The sequence below is a fragment of the Megascapheus bottae genome, chromosome 17 (assembly GCF_031878675.1).
Source record: "Megascapheus bottae isolate mThoBot1 chromosome 17, mThoBot2.hap1, whole genome shotgun sequence".
Classification (NCBI taxonomy): domain Eukaryota; kingdom Metazoa; phylum Chordata; class Mammalia; order Rodentia; family Geomyidae; genus Megascapheus; species Megascapheus bottae.
Window position 1 is genome coordinate 24,434,671 of NC_143525.1, and position 19,732 is coordinate 24,454,402.

The 19,732-nt window shown below is 47.8% G+C and overlaps 2 protein-coding genes across 6 annotated transcripts in view; one reads left to right on the forward strand and one right to left on the reverse strand.

Moving 5' to 3' along the window:
- Positions 1-251: 251 nt before the first annotated feature.
- On the reverse strand, positions 252-6,314 carry Nat9 (N-acetyltransferase 9). 4 transcript variants are annotated; one of them, XM_090350235.1, is made up of 7 exons: positions 6,081-6,314; positions 5,429-5,514; positions 4,221-4,330; positions 3,269-3,412; positions 2,020-2,079; positions 1,721-1,815; positions 252-1,625 (listed from the first exon to the last, which is right to left on the reverse strand). In XM_090350235.1, exons 2-7 carry the CDS (start codon positions 5,503-5,505, stop codon positions 1,491-1,493), a joined length of 621 nt encoding a protein of 206 aa, XP_090206361.1. In that variant the 5' UTR covers positions 5,506-5,514; positions 6,081-6,314; the 3' UTR covers positions 252-1,490. The 4 variants fall into 4 exon arrangements, with proteins under 4 accessions (XP_090206361.1, XP_090206365.1, XP_090206362.1 ...); XM_090350239.1 differs by having other exon boundaries at positions 6,231-6,291; XM_090350236.1 differs by lacking the exon at positions 5,429-5,514.
- A 185-nt stretch (positions 6,315-6,499) lies between these two features.
- The window catches only part of Slc38a12 (solute carrier family 38 member 12), a 54,326-nt gene continuing 41,093 nt past the window's right edge, over positions 6,500-19,732 (forward strand). For both annotated transcript variants that reach the window (XM_090350240.1, XM_090350241.1), the window contains exons 1-4: positions 6,500-6,582; positions 7,203-7,319; positions 15,342-15,463; positions 19,454-19,535. In XM_090350240.1, coding sequence (XP_090206366.1) covers positions 7,275-7,319; positions 15,342-15,463; positions 19,454-19,535 — 249 coding nt within the window. In that variant the 5' untranslated portion in view covers positions 6,500-6,582; positions 7,203-7,274. The remainder of the gene's footprint in view (positions 6,583-7,202; positions 7,320-15,341; positions 15,464-19,453; positions 19,536-19,732) is intronic.

The following is a 19,732-nucleotide window of genomic DNA, read 5'->3' on the forward strand; positions in this document are numbered from 1 at the left end:
CTTGCTCAGCTGGTCAGGGCCTACCCTCACCCCACCCCGGCCTGTACCTTTTGGCTCCTAGAAGAGGCTCCAACATAGGTGGAACATGCCTAAGGATGACCCCATGGGGTTCTGAGAGGTCCCTCCCTATGTCACCTGCTAGGTTGGAGAAGGGCCAGGGGACCTTTGTGATGAAGCTAGAGACAGGGACAACTTGCTCAGGGGAATTCCTGAGCAGGTGCAGAGGGTGCTATAACAAGCAGATCTTTCACTTTAAGTGCAGCCTTTTATTAGATTCCAGTGTTCTTTGCAGTCGGCTGTGAGACACCAGGTTGGGGCTGGGAGGCCTTGGGCCAAAACACCTTGTCTAGGTCTGTTTCACCCCTCAAAAATGCACTATAAGACTTGTTTCTATGGAAACAGTTGGACTTCCTGAATGGCTACTAGATGGCAATAAGGCAGGAGGAACAGTTGAATCAAGAGGTATTTCTCCAAGTGAGGGGAACCTGGCATAGCTCCCTATTAAAAGATACTGCCAGCCACTGGGCCCTCTCAAATCTGTGCCTCCACTGCTCCCTGGTGGCCAGGAAGGATACAGCTGCTGCAGAAGTAGAGGAATAAGAAGCTGCCTAAAGAAGGGACAGAACGCAGGGGAGGTCCTCTCCAGGAGGGAACCATAAGAGGCCTCTGCTTCTGCCCACAACAAGCCCTAAGCTTCTTCAATAGGGATGGTCCCTTGACACAAGCTGTATCTAAAACTCTATGACTACAGAGTGGGTAGGCTACTCACTACCCTCACCAAGTCAACCTACCCTTCTAGGATCAAGCCCCTGGGTTACATTGACCTGTGGAGGACAACAGGACTGAGCTACCATCTCATACTAACCACCCCCAAATGCACAGAACTGATACTGAGACTGGGCTCCTGCTAGCTCTGCCCCAAGCTCTTCTACACACTGTTAGTTCAGTGTGTATGATGAGCTGAATGAGAAAAGCAGGGGACTCAGGCCTACAATCCTAGCCACTTAAGAGGCTGAGATATGAAAATTGTGGTTCCAAACAACCAGCAAAGAACAAGAAGTAAAAGTGTGGCTTAAGTGGTAGAGCACCAGCCTTGAGCAAAAAAAAAAATCTACACGAGGGTGAGACCCTGAGTCAGGCCCCACCAAACACAAAAAGGAAACCAGAGAAACTGGCCAAGCCAAGTGCTTTACTCTCAGCCAGGACATCCCTACAGAGAGGACTGCCCCATTGCTCCCCAGACCCTTCTCACTCCCACCTCCACCGTGACCTTCCAGATGGATTCCTGCCAGGTACCCCAGTGAGTCTTGAGTCTGTCTGGAAGAGAATTACTCAGCATTGCCAGGCAGAGGTTATCATGGCAAAGCCTACAAGAGCCCTGAAAGATGACTGCCAGCTTGGAGCAGGACTGAAAGCACAGTCATATCACCCTTGTGCAGGCTTTAGTCTTTGGAGTAGTGGCCTCAATACCCCACTCTCATGGGTGGTTGTTAACGGGGTTCTGCCAGCTTATCTCTGTAAGGCTTCTCTTCCACATAGCTGGTCTTCTCCAGAAGCCACTGTCGCTCAGACTCTGTCATTGTCAGTCTGAGTGTCACCTCCTGGAAGACACTGCTCACAGATACCTGTGGGAGTCAGAGAAAGCATGATCCACCAAAACCCTCTTCCAGCCCCGCTAGCCCCAACACCTAGACCTAGATCTTCCCGCTCATGTCCGTACCTGCTCAAAGTGAAGCTTCTGGAACATCCGGATGCTGGGTTCATTTCCTTGCCCAATTTTAGCCTCAAACGTGGTCAGACCTAGCTTGGTGACTCCTTTAAAAGTGTTGGAGAGAAGCAGAATGAAAGACCCTACTGACCCCCTGCCCTTCTGTCCCTACTTTCAGTCACCTGCCTCCAAACTCAGGCCTGAAGTAGGCTCAGCTGAAGTCTGGTCATTCTTTTCCTTCTGTCCTCCCTTCTCCCCAATCCACCCCACCCCCCACCCATTCTAGCCCCAGTCTGTTCAGATTCACTTACCATAGGACATCATCAGAAGAGCAGCCTCTGTGCCGAAACCCCGGCCCCTGCTGCTGGGCTCTAGGAGAAAGCATGTGTTTGGCACCAGGAGCCAGGCACCAATGAGGACTGTACTACCGTGAGCATTCTGCACACGGAAGGAGAGGGGGTACCATAATGAAAGGCTGAACTCCGGGGCTCCCAGCTAGCAACCTATAATCTCACTCAACACTGAACCCGACTGCCTTGAGGCAACAGGGACTCATGTATAATTGAGGAATAAGATGCAGAAACGGAAGGGGGTCATCCCACAATATGGCAGGAAGCGCCAAAAAAGATCACGTATTTTTGGAGAGTCCCTTGCCAGCTTTAACGATTGAGTTTTTGTTGGTGGTGGTGGCGGTGGTGGTCACATGGCTTGAACTCAGGGTCTGGGTGCTGGCCTGGAGCTCTTTTTGTTCAAAGCTAGAGCACTAACACTCTGAGCCACAGCTCTAATTTCAGTTTTCTGGTGGTTAATTAGGGGTGAGCCTCATGAGCTTTCCTGCCCAGGCTGGCTTTGAACATCAATCCTCAAATCTCAGATTGTCCTGAGTAGTTAGGATTACAGTGATGAACCACCAGCACCTAGCTTACAGACTGATTTTTTTTTTTTTGCTAGTCCTGGGGCTTGAACTCAGGGTCTGAGCACTGTCCCTGAGCTTGTTTTTTACTCAAGGCTAGCGCTCTACCACTTGAACCACAGTGCCACTTTTTTTTCCTGTGTATGTGGTACCAAAGAATCGAGCCTAGGGCTTCATGCATGCTCTGCAAGCACTCTACCACTAAGCCACATTCCCAGCCCCAAACTGATTTTTTTTTTTTTGCCAGTCCTGGGCTTAAGCTCAGGCAGGGCCTGAGGATGTCCTTGGACTTTCTCAAGGCTAGAACTCTACCACTTGAGCCTCAGCACCACTTCTGGCTTTTTCTAAGTATATGGTACCAAGGAATCGAACCCGGGTCTTCGTGCATGCTAAGCAAGCACTCTACCACTAGGCCAAACTCCCAGCCCCCCAAACTGATTTTTGAAAACTTCATACAATATTGCTTAAGTTCATACCAAAGCCTAAGTGAGAAGCCCAGGATGGACCACCAGGCTGTGGGTTGGCAGGGAGTATGCCCTAGCAGGAGCTGACTCACTAACATGGAATTTCTGTCTGAGCTCTCAGAGATTAAGTCCCAGCAGATCTGAGGACCAGAGGGAGAAGCCTGAACCAGGTAGAGCACAAACCTGCAATCATGACCTCAATTTCCCCCAAGGTGGGATCCTCTAGGTCCGTGAGGAAGAGGTTCACATCTCCAGTCATACAGCTCTCTTCAGTGGGGCCTGGCTGGGTCTGCCACTTCTCCGCATCCAGCACAATGAAGGTACACTCTAAGTGGGGTGGGGGGGGGGCAACAAGATTACCACCTGTGCCTTCTTTGGTACCACATACACAGGAAAAGCTAGAAGTGGTGCTGTGGCTCAAGTGGCAGAGGTAGGCCTGGTGTTCCCATTCAAGCAAAGTATGCAGGATACCACTGTCTCTGTAGGTGGCAGGAGAAATGGGATCCACAACTGCTTTCAGCTCATTTTAAAGTTCCTAATGTGCCTTTTATCTGAGACCGCCTTCTCCACAGAGCATCTGTACTTACAAAGACCAGGGAGCCAGGCGGGGGGAGGGGGGGTTCATGCCTGTAACCCTAGAAGCTGAGGATCACCATTCAAAAACAGCCCAGGCAGGAAAGTCTGTGAGACTCTTTAATTAACTAGCAAAAAGCAGCTCTGTTAGAAGAGTGCCAGGCTTGAGCAAAAAAACAAACAAAAAAAAGCCCTAAGGGGCATCACCCAGGCACTAGTCCCAGCACTAGTACACGTGCACACACACACGCATACACACACAAAAAGCACCAGACATGAAGAACAGTAATCACACTAGACTATAGCAAGGAACATGAGGACTGGGCCTAAGTTTACACTTACATGTCAAATGCTACATTGTCTTTAAATCCAAGCCAGGGAAAAGGACAGAAGGGTCATCTATAAGCACTACAGATAGCATGAGGATTCAGGGTTTCTAGCACCTTCATTATGCTTTTGTGACCCCAGGAGCGCTATAGCTGGGGGTGAGGAAAGAAGGAAAACTTGAGTTTGGATTCAGCCCTCCCATAACCAGGCCAAGGACAAGACCCCTGCTCCTCACTGTCCGTGTCTTCCCGCCAACTGCGCTGCATCCCATACTCTTGCTCCAGGGTCAGTGGCTCAGAAGCTGTCAAACGCTGCAGGTCCTCTGACTGCATCCATTCATGGTACCTGCAGGAGCAAAGGCCTGACCTTACATATGCAGGACCTAAAACAAGACCACAGACACAAGACCTGAGGCAGGTTAGTCCTACAAGAGAACAGCTAGAGTGGACAGTTCAATCTGTCTGGCTTCCAACCCTGCCTCGGGGGTCAGTGTGGAGGAGCAGTGTGAAACCAAGCATTCCTCAAATTCCCAAGGTCCAGCTGACCTCAGCAAAGAAAGCTGGCAGATCTCCACAAAGACAGGTTGGCAGGGCCCTCAAAAGGAAAACTATAGTAAAGAACATCCCACCACTTGTGCAGTCTCCCAGACATCTGCCAACTGCAACTAAGTCCATCATAGGACTGACTCAATTCCTAACTTCCAAGCAGTAGACATTGATAGAGCCCTTTTAGGTCAGGTTGGGGATCAGTGGCTCATGACTGTCATCCTAGCTACTCAGGATCTAAGGATCACAGTTCAATACCAGCCCAGGCAGAAAAGTCTGTGAGACATTTTTCCAATTAACCACCAAAAACCAGAAGTGGAGCTGTGGCCCAGGAGGTAGAATGCCAGCCTTGAGTGAAAAAGTCAAACTAGAGTACAAGGCCCTGAATTCAAGTCCCAGTACCAGCAAACAACAATAACAACAACAAATCATCAGCTGATCTTTTCAAGACAAATATTGCATCTCTAAAAACTGAAAATATTCACTGACACCAGGGAATACTTACAGTTGGATGGGGACATAATGTTATTATTATTTTTTTAAATTTTCCTACATATTTTTAGTTAACATAAAATGATTCCTTACTAGGGGCTGGGAGTTTTAGCGAGTGGTAAAGTGTTTGCCTAGCATGCACGAAGACCCAGGTTCGATTCCTTGGTACCACATACACAGGAAAAGCCCGAAGTGGTGCTGTGGCTCAAGTGGCAGAGTGCACTTCAGCTTCACCTTTCCTGAATATTTCTTCCTCTCAGAGGAAACATACAGGAGTTAGCCCTGCCACTGAGCTCAGGCAGTGCTGAAGAGAGCCACTTTACTACGCTCCGGGGAGCTAGCAACTCTGTATGGAACTACAATTGCATCCTCAAGCCCTCTCCCACACCCCCAGGTGGGAGGTTACCTAGGCACGTGCTCAGATGTGTAGGGTACCAGGACCACCCTCTTCCCCAGCAGCATGGTGTTCTCATTCAGCCTCATAGTGGCAACCTGTAGGAGATGGGGGACACAGCATAGATACAAAGATTTCTGGGCCCTTCTCTTCCCACTTAGGGTGGAAAGGCAGGCCCATCTGCCTGCAGTGGGGCTGACAAGGGCTCTCTTGAGTCCTCCTTCCTTCCAAACCCTGGAGAAAACAGGTTCCAACTCTTTAAGAAAGAGAACCAAGCTGACTGAGAAGTGCCAGTGGCTCAACCCCTGTAATCCTGATTGCTCAGGAGGCTGAGATGGGATGGATGATTATGGTTTGAAGGTAGCCTGGGCAGGAAAGTCCTTGAAGCTCTTATCTCTTAATCACCAAAAATCCCGAAGCGGTGCTGTGAATCAACTGGTAGAACACCAATCTCGAGTTAAAAACAAAACAAACGACGCTGTGACAGCTTTCAGAATCAAGCAGTTCTTGGCACTCAGGGGCCAAGTTTAGACTGCCATTCCTGTCTGTCTATTCTGTTTATTCCCAAGAACTTCAGTCCATCCAACTCAATCACCAAAACGCCAAGGTTCATCCCCACTGTGCCCAGAGTCCACTTTCAGCCCGGCTTTGAACTATTTCAAACCTTCACTGCAGCGTTCACCGCTGGACTCCAGCCCTTTCTCTTCGCTGGCCCCAAGCCTGGTGCCCCGGCCCACTCTTGACTTCTCAGACCCCTCCCCTATGCGTAGCGCGCTTTAGTCTCTCCTCGGGGCCCAGGAACTGCCAGGCTCACGCCTATTCTCGGCAGAAGCAACGGTCGGCAGCACGACTGGCCTTCCACCTCTCCCAAACAGCCACGCTCCCACCGCAGGCCGGCAGCCACGCTACACGCCTGCGCGGAGCGGTGGACCACCCACTTCCGCCACGCAGACGGAGGCCTCCGGGCTCAATCCAGGCCCCGCCCCCGCAAGGCGTCCAATCAGAGCGCTGCGCCCCGCCCTAGGAGCGAGCCGGGAAGGCGGGCTCTAGCATCGGCGCATGCGCGCTGCGGGCGCCGGTGCAGGACCGCTGGCACCGGCACCAGCTGAGGAGCTGGCGGAGGAGGCGGCAGCGGCCGAGGTGGCTGAGAGCGACCTGTGCTGCAGGTGTTGGGCCGGGAAGAAGGATGGGGCGGGATGGAGGAGGGCGGGACACCCCAGGCGTCTCCAGGAGGGAGGGTGAGGGAGAGGTTGCGAGGATCTAGAGAAGAGGATTGAGGGTGGGGAACCCTAACTTAAGCAAGCTTGGCAGGTGAGCGCCACTGGGAGTGGAGGCCCGGTTTCAAAAGAGAGGCTTTGGGGGGGAGAGGAGTGGAGTTGGAGGGTGACCTAAGAAAGCCTCAGCTCCCTGTCATCGGTGCAGCGCCTGGAACTGTCCTGGGTGGCAACCAGCTCACAATTCCGGAACTAAACGGGCATAGGTACCCCAGTGTGTAGTGGGGACCCTGGTGGTGGGTGGGACTCCGTGGCTTCGGGAGCCCCAGAAATGAGTCCGAGCAACATCTATGCACAGGTCAGTGCCTTGTTCACGAGGACAGACATAAGAAATTCCCCAGATTCCCATTTTCCGGGGAGACCCTTCCCGCATGGCTGAGTCTTGTGACAGTTTTTGTGGAGGAAGAACTTGTGACCAAAAGGATGAGAATGAAGGTGTGAGGAGACGGCAGGCTGCCCTCCCCACCCCATCTCTGCCCAGCAAAAAGCTAAAGTCCACCCTTTTGTCTTAGGGAGCCACAGCAGCCCCCGGCCCTGCCCTGAAGGAACTTCCGCTGCTATCCACCCTTCCCCACTTTCTGGAGATGGCGGGTGATATCACCGACACTGGAGAGCTCTATTCTCCCTATGTGAGTTTTACTTTTCCAATCTGGTTTGCTTGCCACAGAGCTTGAGGGGTGTGTATTATCCTGATGTTCTTGGATTCTGGTTAAAAAAAAAAAAAAAAAAAAAAAGAGGGTGGGCTCTGGCTGTTGGAACCACGTTGCTGTCATGGTTTGGAATATAAGGATCAAGTTTATTCGTTCAGATGCTTGTCAGAAAGCAGAGAGCCAAACAAAATGAACCTACTAACTCCCTCCCCCCCCCTGGGCTTGTGGTGCACAGAGCCTGAGCACAGTCCTTGGGCTTTCTCAAGACTAGTGCTCTACTAGTTGAGCCACAGCACCACTCTGATTTCTTTTCTATGTATGTCAGTACCAAGGAATTGAACCTGGGTCTTCATGCATGCTAGGCAAGCACTCTAGGCAAACTCCTGGCCCCTGAACTTGCTAAATCTTGATAATATTTATCTCCAGCTGCTATACTTGCATGTGATGCTGCCTTTCCCCTGGACAGTGATTGACAGCTGTTGGCTTAGGATTTTACTCATCTCAGGAGTTTGAAACTACTTTGGTCCTCAGCTGATTTTTTTTTTTTTGGGTGGGTCATGGGGCTTGAACTCTGCCTGAGCTTTGTCTGTGAGCTCTTTAACTAAAGGCTACTATCCTACCCTTGAGCCAAGCCCCACTTCCCTCAGCTGAATTTTTTTAATTGCACAACTTTTATGGACTTGGATGGCGAAAGAGTCAGTGAAACAGAGACTTCCAGTTGCAGTTTGGTGGAGTCTGCAATTAAGACAATTAGAACGATTGATTTCTATGTGAGTGTATATTACCTCTCACTCCTTTACCACATACCCACACACACACTCAGTTTATCTTCTGGCAATATCCAGTTGGTCATGATTGTTACATTACAGAATTTTCTTGCTTGGCTAAAGATAATCATTTGAACAATCAAGACAGTGGATTGTCATTGCTACTGAGTATGATAGGGAATACTGCCTTAAACAAACCATTGTACTTTATACCCACTGTTCTAGTCTGGGGAGTCCCTCTGTTTTTTACTGGTGTTGCAAATTATAGGGTCGTAGCCAGGCACGGGTGGCTCATGCCTAGTTACTCAGAAAGCTGAGATCTGAGGATCACAGTTTGAAGCCAACCCAGGAAGGAAAGTCTGTGAGATGTTTACCTCCAATTAACCACCAAAAAGTTGGAAATGGAGCTGTGACTTAAGTGGTAGATCCCTAGCCTTGAGCAAAAAAGCTGTGAATTAGTGCCCAGGCCCCAAACTCCATTACTAGGGAGAAAGAACAGTCTAGCATTGCGGTGTGATAAATTTAAAAAAAAAAAAAAGAGTGCTTCTGAGATCAGCTAGAAGAAACCTTCCTTCCCGTTGGGCCATTGCCATTCAGCCATTCAAGTACAGCAGTTCCTTACTGCCTCCTTCACCTCTGTAATGAGACTGGGAAAGTCTCTCATAAACACTGGAGTGGAATGGAATGAATAGTAGCCCTTCTGTTTGTGGAATCATGTAGTGGCTCCCAGACTCCATATCGGTAGATAAAATGTTCATGCTGCCCCTCAAAGTCACTATAGTTTCTGCTTTTCCTTAAAATATCCATAAACTTAGAAATGAGGAAATGAGTCATTTAAAAAACTGAGTTTCTGAAGAAAAACACTTTGATACCCTCCCGTTTCTTGTGTCTCCAGTCATTCAAGTAGTCATTTCATAGATCAGCCTATATCCACAGGAGCTAAGGCAGTTGGGCATATAGGCTTCTGCTCTGCTTTTTTCTTTTGCCGCCATTTCCTTTGTTTCAGTTAGTTAAGGATCTTTGTGCCAGGATCACCTCAAGGCAAATGTCATAAACAACTTCTGTCTTCTCATCTGGCAAGTGAGGAGTTTATCCAGGTGGGGATGAGGTGGTGCTAGCCAGCAGGTAATGGTCAGAATTTTGAGAGGATAGGGCATTTTCTTCCTAAATTGTTTTTTGTACGTTTGTTTGTTTTTCTGGTGCTAGTATCAGGGCTTGAACTCAGGGCCTGGGTGCTGTTCCTTAGCCTTTTTTGTTCAACGTGACCACTCTACTACTTGAACACAGCTCCACTTCTAGCTTTTTACTGGTTAACTAGAGATGAGAGTCTCATTTGTCCGCCTGGACTGGATTTGAACCATTATCCTCATATCTCAGCCTCCTGAGTAGCTAGGATTACAGGTGTGAGCTACTGGCAACTGACCTAAGGATTTCTTAATGTACTATCCTGGGAGAATGTTTCCTGATTTCCTATAAGACTAGAAGGATTTATCATCCATTGTGCCCACAATCTCCTATAGGCCGACTCAGCACAGCACATAAGTACTTGTTGATGCTTTGGGCTTGTATAATTCAGCCTGAGGAGCCTTCTCTTAGCAAAATTGCCCCATGATGAATTATTTTCCCTTCCAGGAGTGGCTGTTTGCTTGCCTATCTTATTCTATATAAAGTCTTTGAAATAGCCAAGCAGTTACTACCTTCTCAAGGGTAGTGATTGATAGACATAAGAATGTCAGTTAGGGGCCGGGAGTTTGGCCTAGTGGTTAAAGTGCTTGCCTATCATGCATGAAGACCCGGGTTCGATTCCTCGGTACCACATACATAGATAAAAGCCAGAAGTGGTGCTGAGGCTCAAGTGGTAGAGCTCTAGCCTTGAGAAAGTCCAAGGACAGTGCTCAGGCCCTGAGCTCAAGCCCAGGACTGGCAAAAAAAAAAAAAAAGAATGTCAGTTAGGCCTGCCTGTGTCACCATGAATTGTCCAGGGCAGGCATATCTTCCCATTATGGAGACCCCAGGTAGTTGGTGACTGTGATCAGGATACAAGATACAAGATCTGCTGGCTGGTTCTTGCTGAAAAATCATTGCTGTTGCTTTTGGCAGAGAGAGCACTGCTTTTGTATCCTTAAATCCTGTCTTGAGCTTATACATGGCTGTGGAGATCTGTCCAAGAAGAAGCTCCAGAGAGAGACTTGTGACCACAGCTTCTTGCACATCTGGAATGCGTTGCTGGGTTGAAGTTGAGGCAGATGAAATGCTATACTGAGCTTCCTTCCTAGAGCCCAGGAGCCAGGGCAGTGTCCCAGGAAGCAAGAAGCTGTACCTTCACAAAGGAAAAGTGGAGAATTGGAGGAAGCTTTTCAGCCTGCATACATAAGTCTTGTCTATGAAGACTTTGATAGAATCTTTTCTCCCCCTACTATTGGAGATTAAACTCAAGACCTTGTTCTTGCCATGAAAGCACTAGAGTCAGTCCCTGAAACGGGGCCCTATTCCTCTACTTCCTGCCACCCTTTTAGGAGGCTGGCCCCTTAGAGCTATCACATGACCTGCAGAGGACAATGCCTCCTTCCTCTTCTTCCTCATAGCTCCTCTTGACTCAGCCTGTGGCTAGTCTCAGAGGTGTTCCTTTATCTACATCTTGTGATTGACCTGACCTTACTGTGTACTTTTCCTGAAGATAAAGGGGATTTAAAGCCCTCCAGGACTGCTGAGGCCTTCCAAAGGGTAAAGAAGTCCTCCTTGATCCTGAATAGGCACACAATGCTTGCTTTGGAACTAAAAGATAACCACAAAGCAAGGCAAATGTGACTCCTCATTTCTTCTCCCAACTTCAAAGAGTTTATCAATAATTAATTTCTCTATGGAGTTGTTAAAGCTTCTTCCTCACTGAGATTTAGTTGAGGTTCTTCTGGACACCTATTTCAGCAGTGGTTCACAGCGGGTGAGGATCTTGCCTCCCAGGAGACATCTGGTAGAGTTCAGAGACACCATTGGTAGAAGAATAGTGGAGCTATCAGCAACCACTTCAGCAACCATAGGCCACTTTTGTTGCTAAACATCCTTAAATGCCCAGATGGCACCCCCTACCCAAAGAATAACCTGACCTCAAATGTCAACAGTTTCCAGACTGAGCCTCTCTGAACCTATAGTAGGCCTCTGATCTATAATAGGCCCTTGAACTTTCACACCCCAAATCAGTGAGTTTGTTTTTGTTTTTGTCTGTTGTAGGGCTTGAATTCTGGGCCTGGGTGCTGTCCCTGAGCTCTTCAACTCCAGGCTACCACCCTGCTCCTGGAGCCACAGCCCCACATCCCCTTTTTTAGTAATTAATTGGAGATAAGAGTCTCTTGGACTTTAGTGCCTGGGCTGGCTTTGAACCGAGATCCTCAGATCTCAGCCTCCTGAGCAGCTAGGATTACAGGCATGAACCACCACGCCTGGCTTTCAGTGAGTTTTCTGAAGTTAAAAATTCCTCTCAAGCCGGGAGTTTGGTCTAGTGTTAGAGTGCTTGCCTAGCATGCACGAAGACTGGGGTTCGACTCCTCCATACCACATACATAGAAAAAGGAAAAAAAAAGCCAAAAGTAGTGCTGAGGCTCAAGTGGTAGAGCTCTAGCCTTGAGAAAGCCCAAGGACAGTCCTTAGGCCCTGAGCTGGCAAAATAAAATAAATTCCTCTTATACTATTTAATTTCCCTAGAAAACTTTGCACTGTAATCCTCAGTTCTCAGCCTCCTGAGTGGCTAGAATTACAGATGTGAGCCACCAGCACCTAGCAAGAAAGGGCTATGTTTTAAGTTCCCAAGGAATTTGTAGGCAGAGCGGTAGAGCTAGTGGGAAGAGAGAATTACAGGGTGGGACGAGTTCAGAAGTTCAGACACAAGCTGACCTCAGCAAGGAGGAAGGACATGTGCCTCAAAGAAAGAAGCTGGCACTGTGATCTTTTTATTATTATTATTATTATTATTATTATTATTATTATTACATTATTGTTATTTTAGAAGTGATATTCAATAGGGTTACCTCTACATATGTCAGATGATAAGTACATTTCTTTCCTTTTGCTTAGTATTATCTGTTACCCCATTCTCTCCCACTTCCAGTCTCCCATCTCCATCCACAAGTTGCCTGGTTCACTTTCATCAATGTCTAGTGCATCTAGCTCCACATTTCTATCTGTTCTCTACTGATTCTATGCCCTCCCCGCATGCCCTTCCCTCAGATGGGCATGTGTATCTACCATATATAAGCTAAATAATCTGAGATCTGATGATCATAGTTCAAAGCCAGCCCGGCCACAAAAGACTGTGAGACTCTTGTCTCCAATTAACCACCAGAAAACCAGAAGTGGTATTGTGGCTCAAAATGGTAGAAGTGAGCTGAATTGTTCAGGGACAGGATCCAGGCCCAGAGTCCAAGCCCCATGATCACCCCTTGCCCCCCCAAAAAGAATAGCTGGGCATGGTGGCTCAAGCCTGTAATTCTAGCTACTCAGGAGGCTGAAATCTGAGGATCGAGGTTCAAAGCCAGCCCGGGCACTGAAGTCCGGGAGACTCTTATCTCTAATTAATCACTAGAAAAGGGGAAGTGTAGCTCCAGGGGTAGGGCAGTAACCTTGATCTGAAGAGCTCAGGGACAATGTTCAGGCCCAGGGGTAGAGAGGTAGGTAGCCTTGAGCTGAAGAGCTCAGGGACAGCGCCCAGGCCCAGAGTTCAAGACCCACAACTGACAAAAAAAGAATATAGAGTCATCTAAAAACAGTAGGACAAATTAAGAAAAGATCCTTTGTTTCCTTATCTTTGGAGTTCATTTCAGTATATAGATTATTTTATATACATATAAAGAGGTGCTTGAATATTACAATTTGGTGCTTTCCTTCTAAGACTTTCCTGTCTTTTGGTCTCACTGTATATGGGTATCTAGAATCCTATATACTTTATTGTATTCCATTGTGTTTTAAATCCAGCTTCCACATATCAGGGAGAACATGTACTGTTTGTTTGTCTGATCTTGGCTTGCCTGAATCAAAATGATTTGTTCTAGTTCCATTAATTTCCCTGAGAATTCCATTATTATCTCCATTCTAATAGCTGTGTAAAATTCCATTGTGTATAGGTAACATATTTTTTAGATCCATTCATCTCTTGTGGGGCACCTGGGTTGTTTCCGTATCTTGGCTATTGTGAATAGTACGTCAGTGAACATGATCCAGTGCAAGTGTCCTTGTATCCTGGTTCATGATGCTCAGGGTATATGCCTAGGAGTGGTATGGCTGGGTCATAGGGAATGTCTACATTTAGTTTTGTTGAGGAACCTCCAGACTGGTGGTATTAGCTTACATTCCCACTAGCAGTGTATTAGGGTTCCTTTTTCTCCACTTCTCCTCCAGAATTTGCTGTCTAACCGGGGTAAGATGGTATCTCAGGGTTGTTTTGAATTGTTTCTTTTATGGCCAGGGATGATGAACATTTCCTCATGTGTTTCTTTGTCATTTTTACCTCTCCTTCTGAGAAGTCTCTCTTTAGCTCCTTTGTCCATTTAGTGACTAGTTTATTACCTTTGGGGAGGGGGCGGGTAGTTCCCTGTGATTTTTTGACAAAGGAAGGAGTATGGCTTTGGGAACACATATCACCTGGCCTCAGTACTTCGATCAAGTAGCAGATAGTGCTGTCATCTGAGAGCTTAAAGAATGAGCTTTGGAGCAGTTACTATGGAAAGTGCTAGGGGCCAAAAATAAGTATAATTAGGTGCTGCCATATCCAAGTGAAGGACCCCCTCATTTGTTATGTGACCATCTTCTGCTGCAAAGAAAACACACTGGGAGTCTTTGGCAGCTTTGGCTCATGGAGGAAGGAGAGCAGGCCCTTGTCCTAGGCAGAGGGATGGAAAGTTGAGAACAGGAGAGGGAGAGGATGAGAGACTCAGGCTATGCACACTCCTATAATCAGATGACTTCACACCAAGATATGAAGACAACTGGTACCCAGTATGGGTAGGCGTCTCTCTGAAGAGGTAGAAGGTAGAATGGAGGCATGGGCACTAGAGCTGGGGTTCAAGTCAGAGAATAATTTTATAGTTGAGATCCTGATGAAAGAAATAGTTATAATTAGATGAGCTAGGGTCGAGATAGGCAAGTTAGACTTGAAGTTTGAAATCTGGAGTCAGTGACCAGACACATCACCCTGCAGTTTGTTGTGGGATATATGCCAGAGTAACGGAAATGGGGTTTATTCAGGGGCAATAAAATAGAATTAGGTGGGGGTACCGGTTTTATAGCCTTGTGTTACTTAAACCCACTACATCTGTACTAAGAAAAATGTGTACTGAGAAAATTTATGGCATGTGAATTCTATTTCAGTATATGCCAGTACTGCGCCAGTATTCACACTCTCACTTGGCTTTTTCCCTTAAAGCTGGCAATTCACCATTTGAGCCATACCTTCACTTTTTACTTTTTACTGGTTAGTTTGAGTTAAGTATCTTTTCTGCTGGAGCTAGCTTTGAATCAGGAACCTCAGATCTCAGCCTCTGAGATAGCTAGGATTGCAAGCAAGAGCCATCAGTACCCAACCTGTTTCAGTTTGTTAAGCCCTGAAGTTGGTGAAGGGTAAGGGGTAAAGTTAAGGAAGCATGATTGTCAATGTCCCAAAAGGCAGGGAGGGCAAGAGGTTGAGTCATGTGACGGGCAGTCTCAGAGAAGTGTCTTGGAGGTCAATGTTCTGGGTTTTCTCTTGTGCCCATAACATTCTATTCTCAGGAAGACCTCAGCCTAGCTGAGCAGAGCTGACATCTGTGTCAGTGCTTTGAGTAGTCAGAAAGGATGACCATAGCAGTGGAGCCTAAAACTGACAAGATCTAACAGATCCCATGGTTTTGATGATTAAATACCTGCTACCTGTTGACACCTAAGGACCTGGGTGTCCCTCTCTCTCCTTGCCTGCCTCCATGTTGAAGGTCTGGGAAGCACTGTGAGGTTGTGCTGTCCCAACCCCTAGCCTCCAACCCTAACCCTAACCCTAACCCCACCCCATACACATAACCAAACTCTAACCCTAACATCATCCAACGCATACCCCAACTGTAAACACAAACCCTAACCAGCACAAGACTCTAACACGGACTATTACTCTTAACACATACCCTAATGTACTTTTAGCCACTCACCAATCTATTGAGGTTAATTCTACGTAGGTGGATTGATTTCTGGACTTAGATGTCACTTCTGTCAATTCCAGGTTGGGCTGGTGTACATGTTTAACCTCATCGTGGGCACCGGTGCCCTCACCATGCCCAAGGCCTTTGCCACTGCTGGGTGGCTTGTGAGCCTCATCCTGCTGGTGTTCCTGGGCTTCATGAGGTAAGAGGAGGCTGCAGGCTGTCACGTGGGGTCTGGGAAAATGGCTTTGTACCTTTTTGGGGTTTTTTGTTTTTTTTTTTCTTAGTCTGTTGTGAGGCTTGAACTGTGGGCCCTGGGTGCTGTCCCTGAGTTCTGTCCAATTCTGAGCAGTCAGGTGGAAACACAGGATGGTGCCTTGGTGTGTTTCACACAGTGTTGGCTGCTTCACCTGCAGATTCACCTTCCCTGCTCTGTATTTGTTTTGTTTTATTGGTTGTGGAGCTTGAACTCTGGACCTAGGTGCTGTCCCTGAATTCTTCAGCTCAAGGCTAGCACTCTACCCTTTGCGCCACAGTGCCACCTCCGTTTTTCTGGTGGTTAATTGGAGATGAATCTTATGGACTTTTCGTGCCTGAGTTCAGATCTCAGCCTCCTACGTAGCTAGGATTTCTGGCTCCCTACTCTGTATTTTATTACTTTAGCTATTGCTCCTGACTCTCTGAACAAACACCAGTGGCTGCAAAAAATCCAGCAAACATTAACTGACTTGAGAAATCAGTTTGGAATTTAGCATTTACTTAAAGTGATTCACCAAGTAAATGGTAAGCACACATTACACTTAACACATGCAGTCAGTCACTTAACAACTGGTCCCTTAAGGACCTTCCCTGGGCATCCCTGGGCCATCAGGAGAGGTTCTAGGAACCAGGTGTGGGGGAGGAGTTCCAGCTGCTGCTTCAGATCAGACAGACTCTTGAAGTTCTTCACAAGTAGTCTTGTGTGCCAGGCACGGTGGCTCACGCCTATAATCCTTGCTACTCAGGAGGCTGAGATCTGGGGATCACAGTTCAAAGCCAGTCCAGGTACTAAAGACCTTGAGACTCTTATCTCTAATTAACCACTAGAAAACCAGAACTGGCACTGTGGCTTCAGAGATAAGGCAGTAGCCTTGAGCTACAGAGCTCAGAGACGGTGCCCAGGTCCAGAGTCCAAGCTCCATGACAACAACAGTAACCACCACAACAAAAAAGTGGCCTGTGACTGAGGAATTTAGGACTAGGCACAGGTCCAGCACCCTGCACCCCACAACTAGAAATACCCATAAAAGAGATGGGAAGGGGGGCCGGGAGTTTGGCCTAGTGGTTAAAGTGCTTGCCTAGCATGCATGAAGACTCGGGTTTGATTCCTTGGTACCACATACATAGAAAAAAGTCAGAAGTGGTGCTGAGGCTCAAGTGGTAGAGCTCTAGCCTTGAGAAAGTCCAAGGACAGTGCTCAGGCCCTGAGCTCAAGCCCAGGACTGGCAAAAAAAAAAAAAAAAAAAAAAAGAGATGGGAAGGGCTGAAATGTGGCTTAGTGATAGAGTGCTTGCCTAGCACACACAAAGCCCTGGATTCCATCCCTCAGTATCACATACATGGAAAAAACTGAAAGTGGTGCTGTGGCTCAAGTGGTAGAGTGTTAGCCCTGAGCAAAAGAAGCTCAGGGTCAGCGCCAGGACCCCTGGAGATACCCCCAAAGGAGCATTTCCTTTGAAAGAGACTACCCTTCTCTTTACACCAGCCACCATTCGGGTATTTTCGGGTTATTGTTGTTGTGTGTGTGCTGGTATTGGAGCTTGAACTCAGAGCCTCACACTCCCTCTTAGTTTTTACACTCAAGGCTGTATCACTTGAGCCACACACCTCCACTTCTGGCATTTTGCTAGTTGATTGGAAATTGGAGTCTCTAGGATTTGTCTTCCTCTGGCTGGCTTCAAATTGGGATCTTTAGATCTCAGCTTCCTGAGTAGCTACAATTACAGGCGTGTGCCACCAACACTCAGCTGGGGTGCTTTATTAAATAAAGCAAAGATCCCGCACCTTGAAGACTTGCCCGTCTCTTATGGGAGCAGACAAGGAAGCTGAAGGTGCTAGACAATATCCAAATAAGAGCATGGCAGAGTGGAGCGGTGGGGTGACTGTTGTAAGGAAGAATGGAGAACGGAAAAGGAATAGTTGACTTGATGGTCAACAGGTGAGGACGGTTTATTGAGGAGCAGCGAGGGGCACAGACCTTCCCGCGGGATTGGATGTTGTGCATACGAGCTGAGACAAGAGCTGGCTTTCATGGGATCTAAGAAAGGGGAGCAGAAGTTAATGCAGAAGACATTGGATCAAGGCTTCCAGCTTGGGCCCCCAGTGGGATATTTACATAGGCTTAGGTAGATTCCCCTACTGGAGTCGGAAGTCTGTGTTTGGTGGCTTGCCTGGTATTTGTATGCACCTGGGGAAAACAGGATGGGAGTCCATCCTTCAACTGTAGGTTTATGTTCAGGCCAGGGGTCATAGGGGCAACTAGAGGGAAAGTTTGAAGGAAAAGGGCATAAACCCTATAGCAGAATGAAACAGAGCAGAATTGTTACAGCAAGTAAGACCCAGAAGAGAGCATGGCATGGACTAGAGGTCCTCATTTTCTTCATGCCTTCCTTTTGGGGGATTCGGGGTAAACCTTGGAGTGCTGTTGTCTCACACTACACATTAGGCTCTGGCCAGTGAGAACTCTGGATGTCCTCATCCTTACGTAACCCTCTGTCCCCTTTCGAGGACCTTCAGCACAGGCAGCCCTTGGAATGGGAAGCGATTATTGAGGGGCCCCAGTAGAATAGCCATGCCCCTCTTCTCACGAAACCCATGTATGTTTAATCATGATCAGTGAGCTGACTTTGAGTAACCATGAGCCATTTCTTTATGGCTTAATTAAGATGGATTTTGGTTTCACTTCCAAAAAGAAGAGAGAATGTAAAGCCCTTAAAATGGACAGTTAGGCAAGATAACGAGAAGCCATTTTTAACAGTGCTGATGAGATTGGACTGGACTATTAGGCCTGGCTCCCCAAACCCCTCTCTGGGAGGGGTGTGGGCTGGGCTCTATGGTTTCCAGTAGCTTTTCTCCCACCTTCCACCCCACTACGGGACTGAAGGGTCACTCATCTATGGTCAACACTCCAGGGCATGGGAGCAGAGCTAGCTGGCCTGAAGAGAGAGCTAGGTAGACGTTCACCCCAAGTTGTTTTGTGACAAGAATAGACTCAAGCCACCCGTGTCATCAGAGGGCCAGCAGCACCGTATCTTGCGTCAACAGATCATCATGTGGTCTGGCTGCTACTATTTTGTTGTTGTCAGTCATGGGGCATGTACTAAGGACTGGGGCACTGTCTCTGAGCTTTTTTGCTCAAGGCTATCATGCTACCACTCTGAGCACAGCTTTACTTTTAGTTTTCTAATGGTTAATTGGAGATAAGAGTCTCAGACTTTCCTGCCAGGGCTGGCTTTAAACTGCAATCTTCAGATCTCAGCCTCCTGAGGTGCTAGGATTACAGGCATGAGCCACCAGTGCCCAGCCTCCTGTTTGCATACCAGGTAGGAAAGATGCCCTCTCCACCCTGGCCCAATTTCATGACAAAGTGTCTTGCCACCTCCCAGCTCCTCTTTAGATTCGGGCCAGAGTAATGTAAGCTTATTTTAATAGTAGCCAGATTATTCTGAAAGTAAAAGTCTTGCCAAAGAAAATGGGATGGATTCCAGAACTGCAGTCCAGTTCAGTTATCCATGCTGCGTTAGTGTCTGCAATCAGGAGTTGGCCATTTTTGTGTGTCCTAGGAAGGAGAGGTAAAAAGATGCCTGGTACCATTCCAGAAGCTCTGGAAAGCCGTTGTGAATCAGCCTCTCCTCCCAACTCAGAGCACCATTTGTGTCTGCCCAGCAGGCCCCTTTTGGACATTGCCCTGTGTCACTTCACCTTTAACTCACATTCCTCTTTGAATAGCATCCTTCTCCTTAGTTTAGTTCACACCCCTTGTGTATCACAAATACACCCTACAGCCTGTGCCAGTTTAAAAAAAAAAAATCCCTCCCACAGTTTCTCTAGGGAAAGCTTTCAGAAGAACTAGTGCTGTGGGTTGGTTGTTCATCAGGTAACACTGGACCTCCTGCACTCTCCTTCCTGCCATTAACACATGCCTTCCCCTCAGCTTTGTGACAACCACCTTTGTAATGGAGGCTATGGCTGCAGCCAATGCACAGCTCCGCTGGAAGAGGATGGAAACCCACAAGGTATGTGTTGCCCTTGTCTCTTTGTAGGGCCTCCAGTCACTTGTGTCCCCAAGACATTTTTAGCAGCCTGCTCTTCCTTCCCATGCCTGGAGAACTCCATCCTGTCCCAGGGCTGCATGCAGCTCAGTAGTCAGTGAAGCCTGGAGAACAAACAAAGGGTCTTCTGTCTTAGCATTGTGGCCTTGGGCCTCACACTC

Coding starts and splice junctions, on each gene's coding strand:
- Nat9 (XM_090350235.1), bottom strand. CDS start 5,505: ATGAGGCTGAATGAGAACACCATGCTGCTGGGGAAGAGGGTGGTCCTG. Junction 3,413..4,220: donor TTGGCGGGAAGACACGGACA/GTGAGGAGCAGG, acceptor CACCCCACTTAG/AGTGTACCTTCATTGTGCTG. Junction 1,816..2,019: donor TCTTCTGATGATGTCCTATG/GTAAGTGAATCT, acceptor ACACTTTTAAAG/GAGTCACCAAGCTAGGTCTG.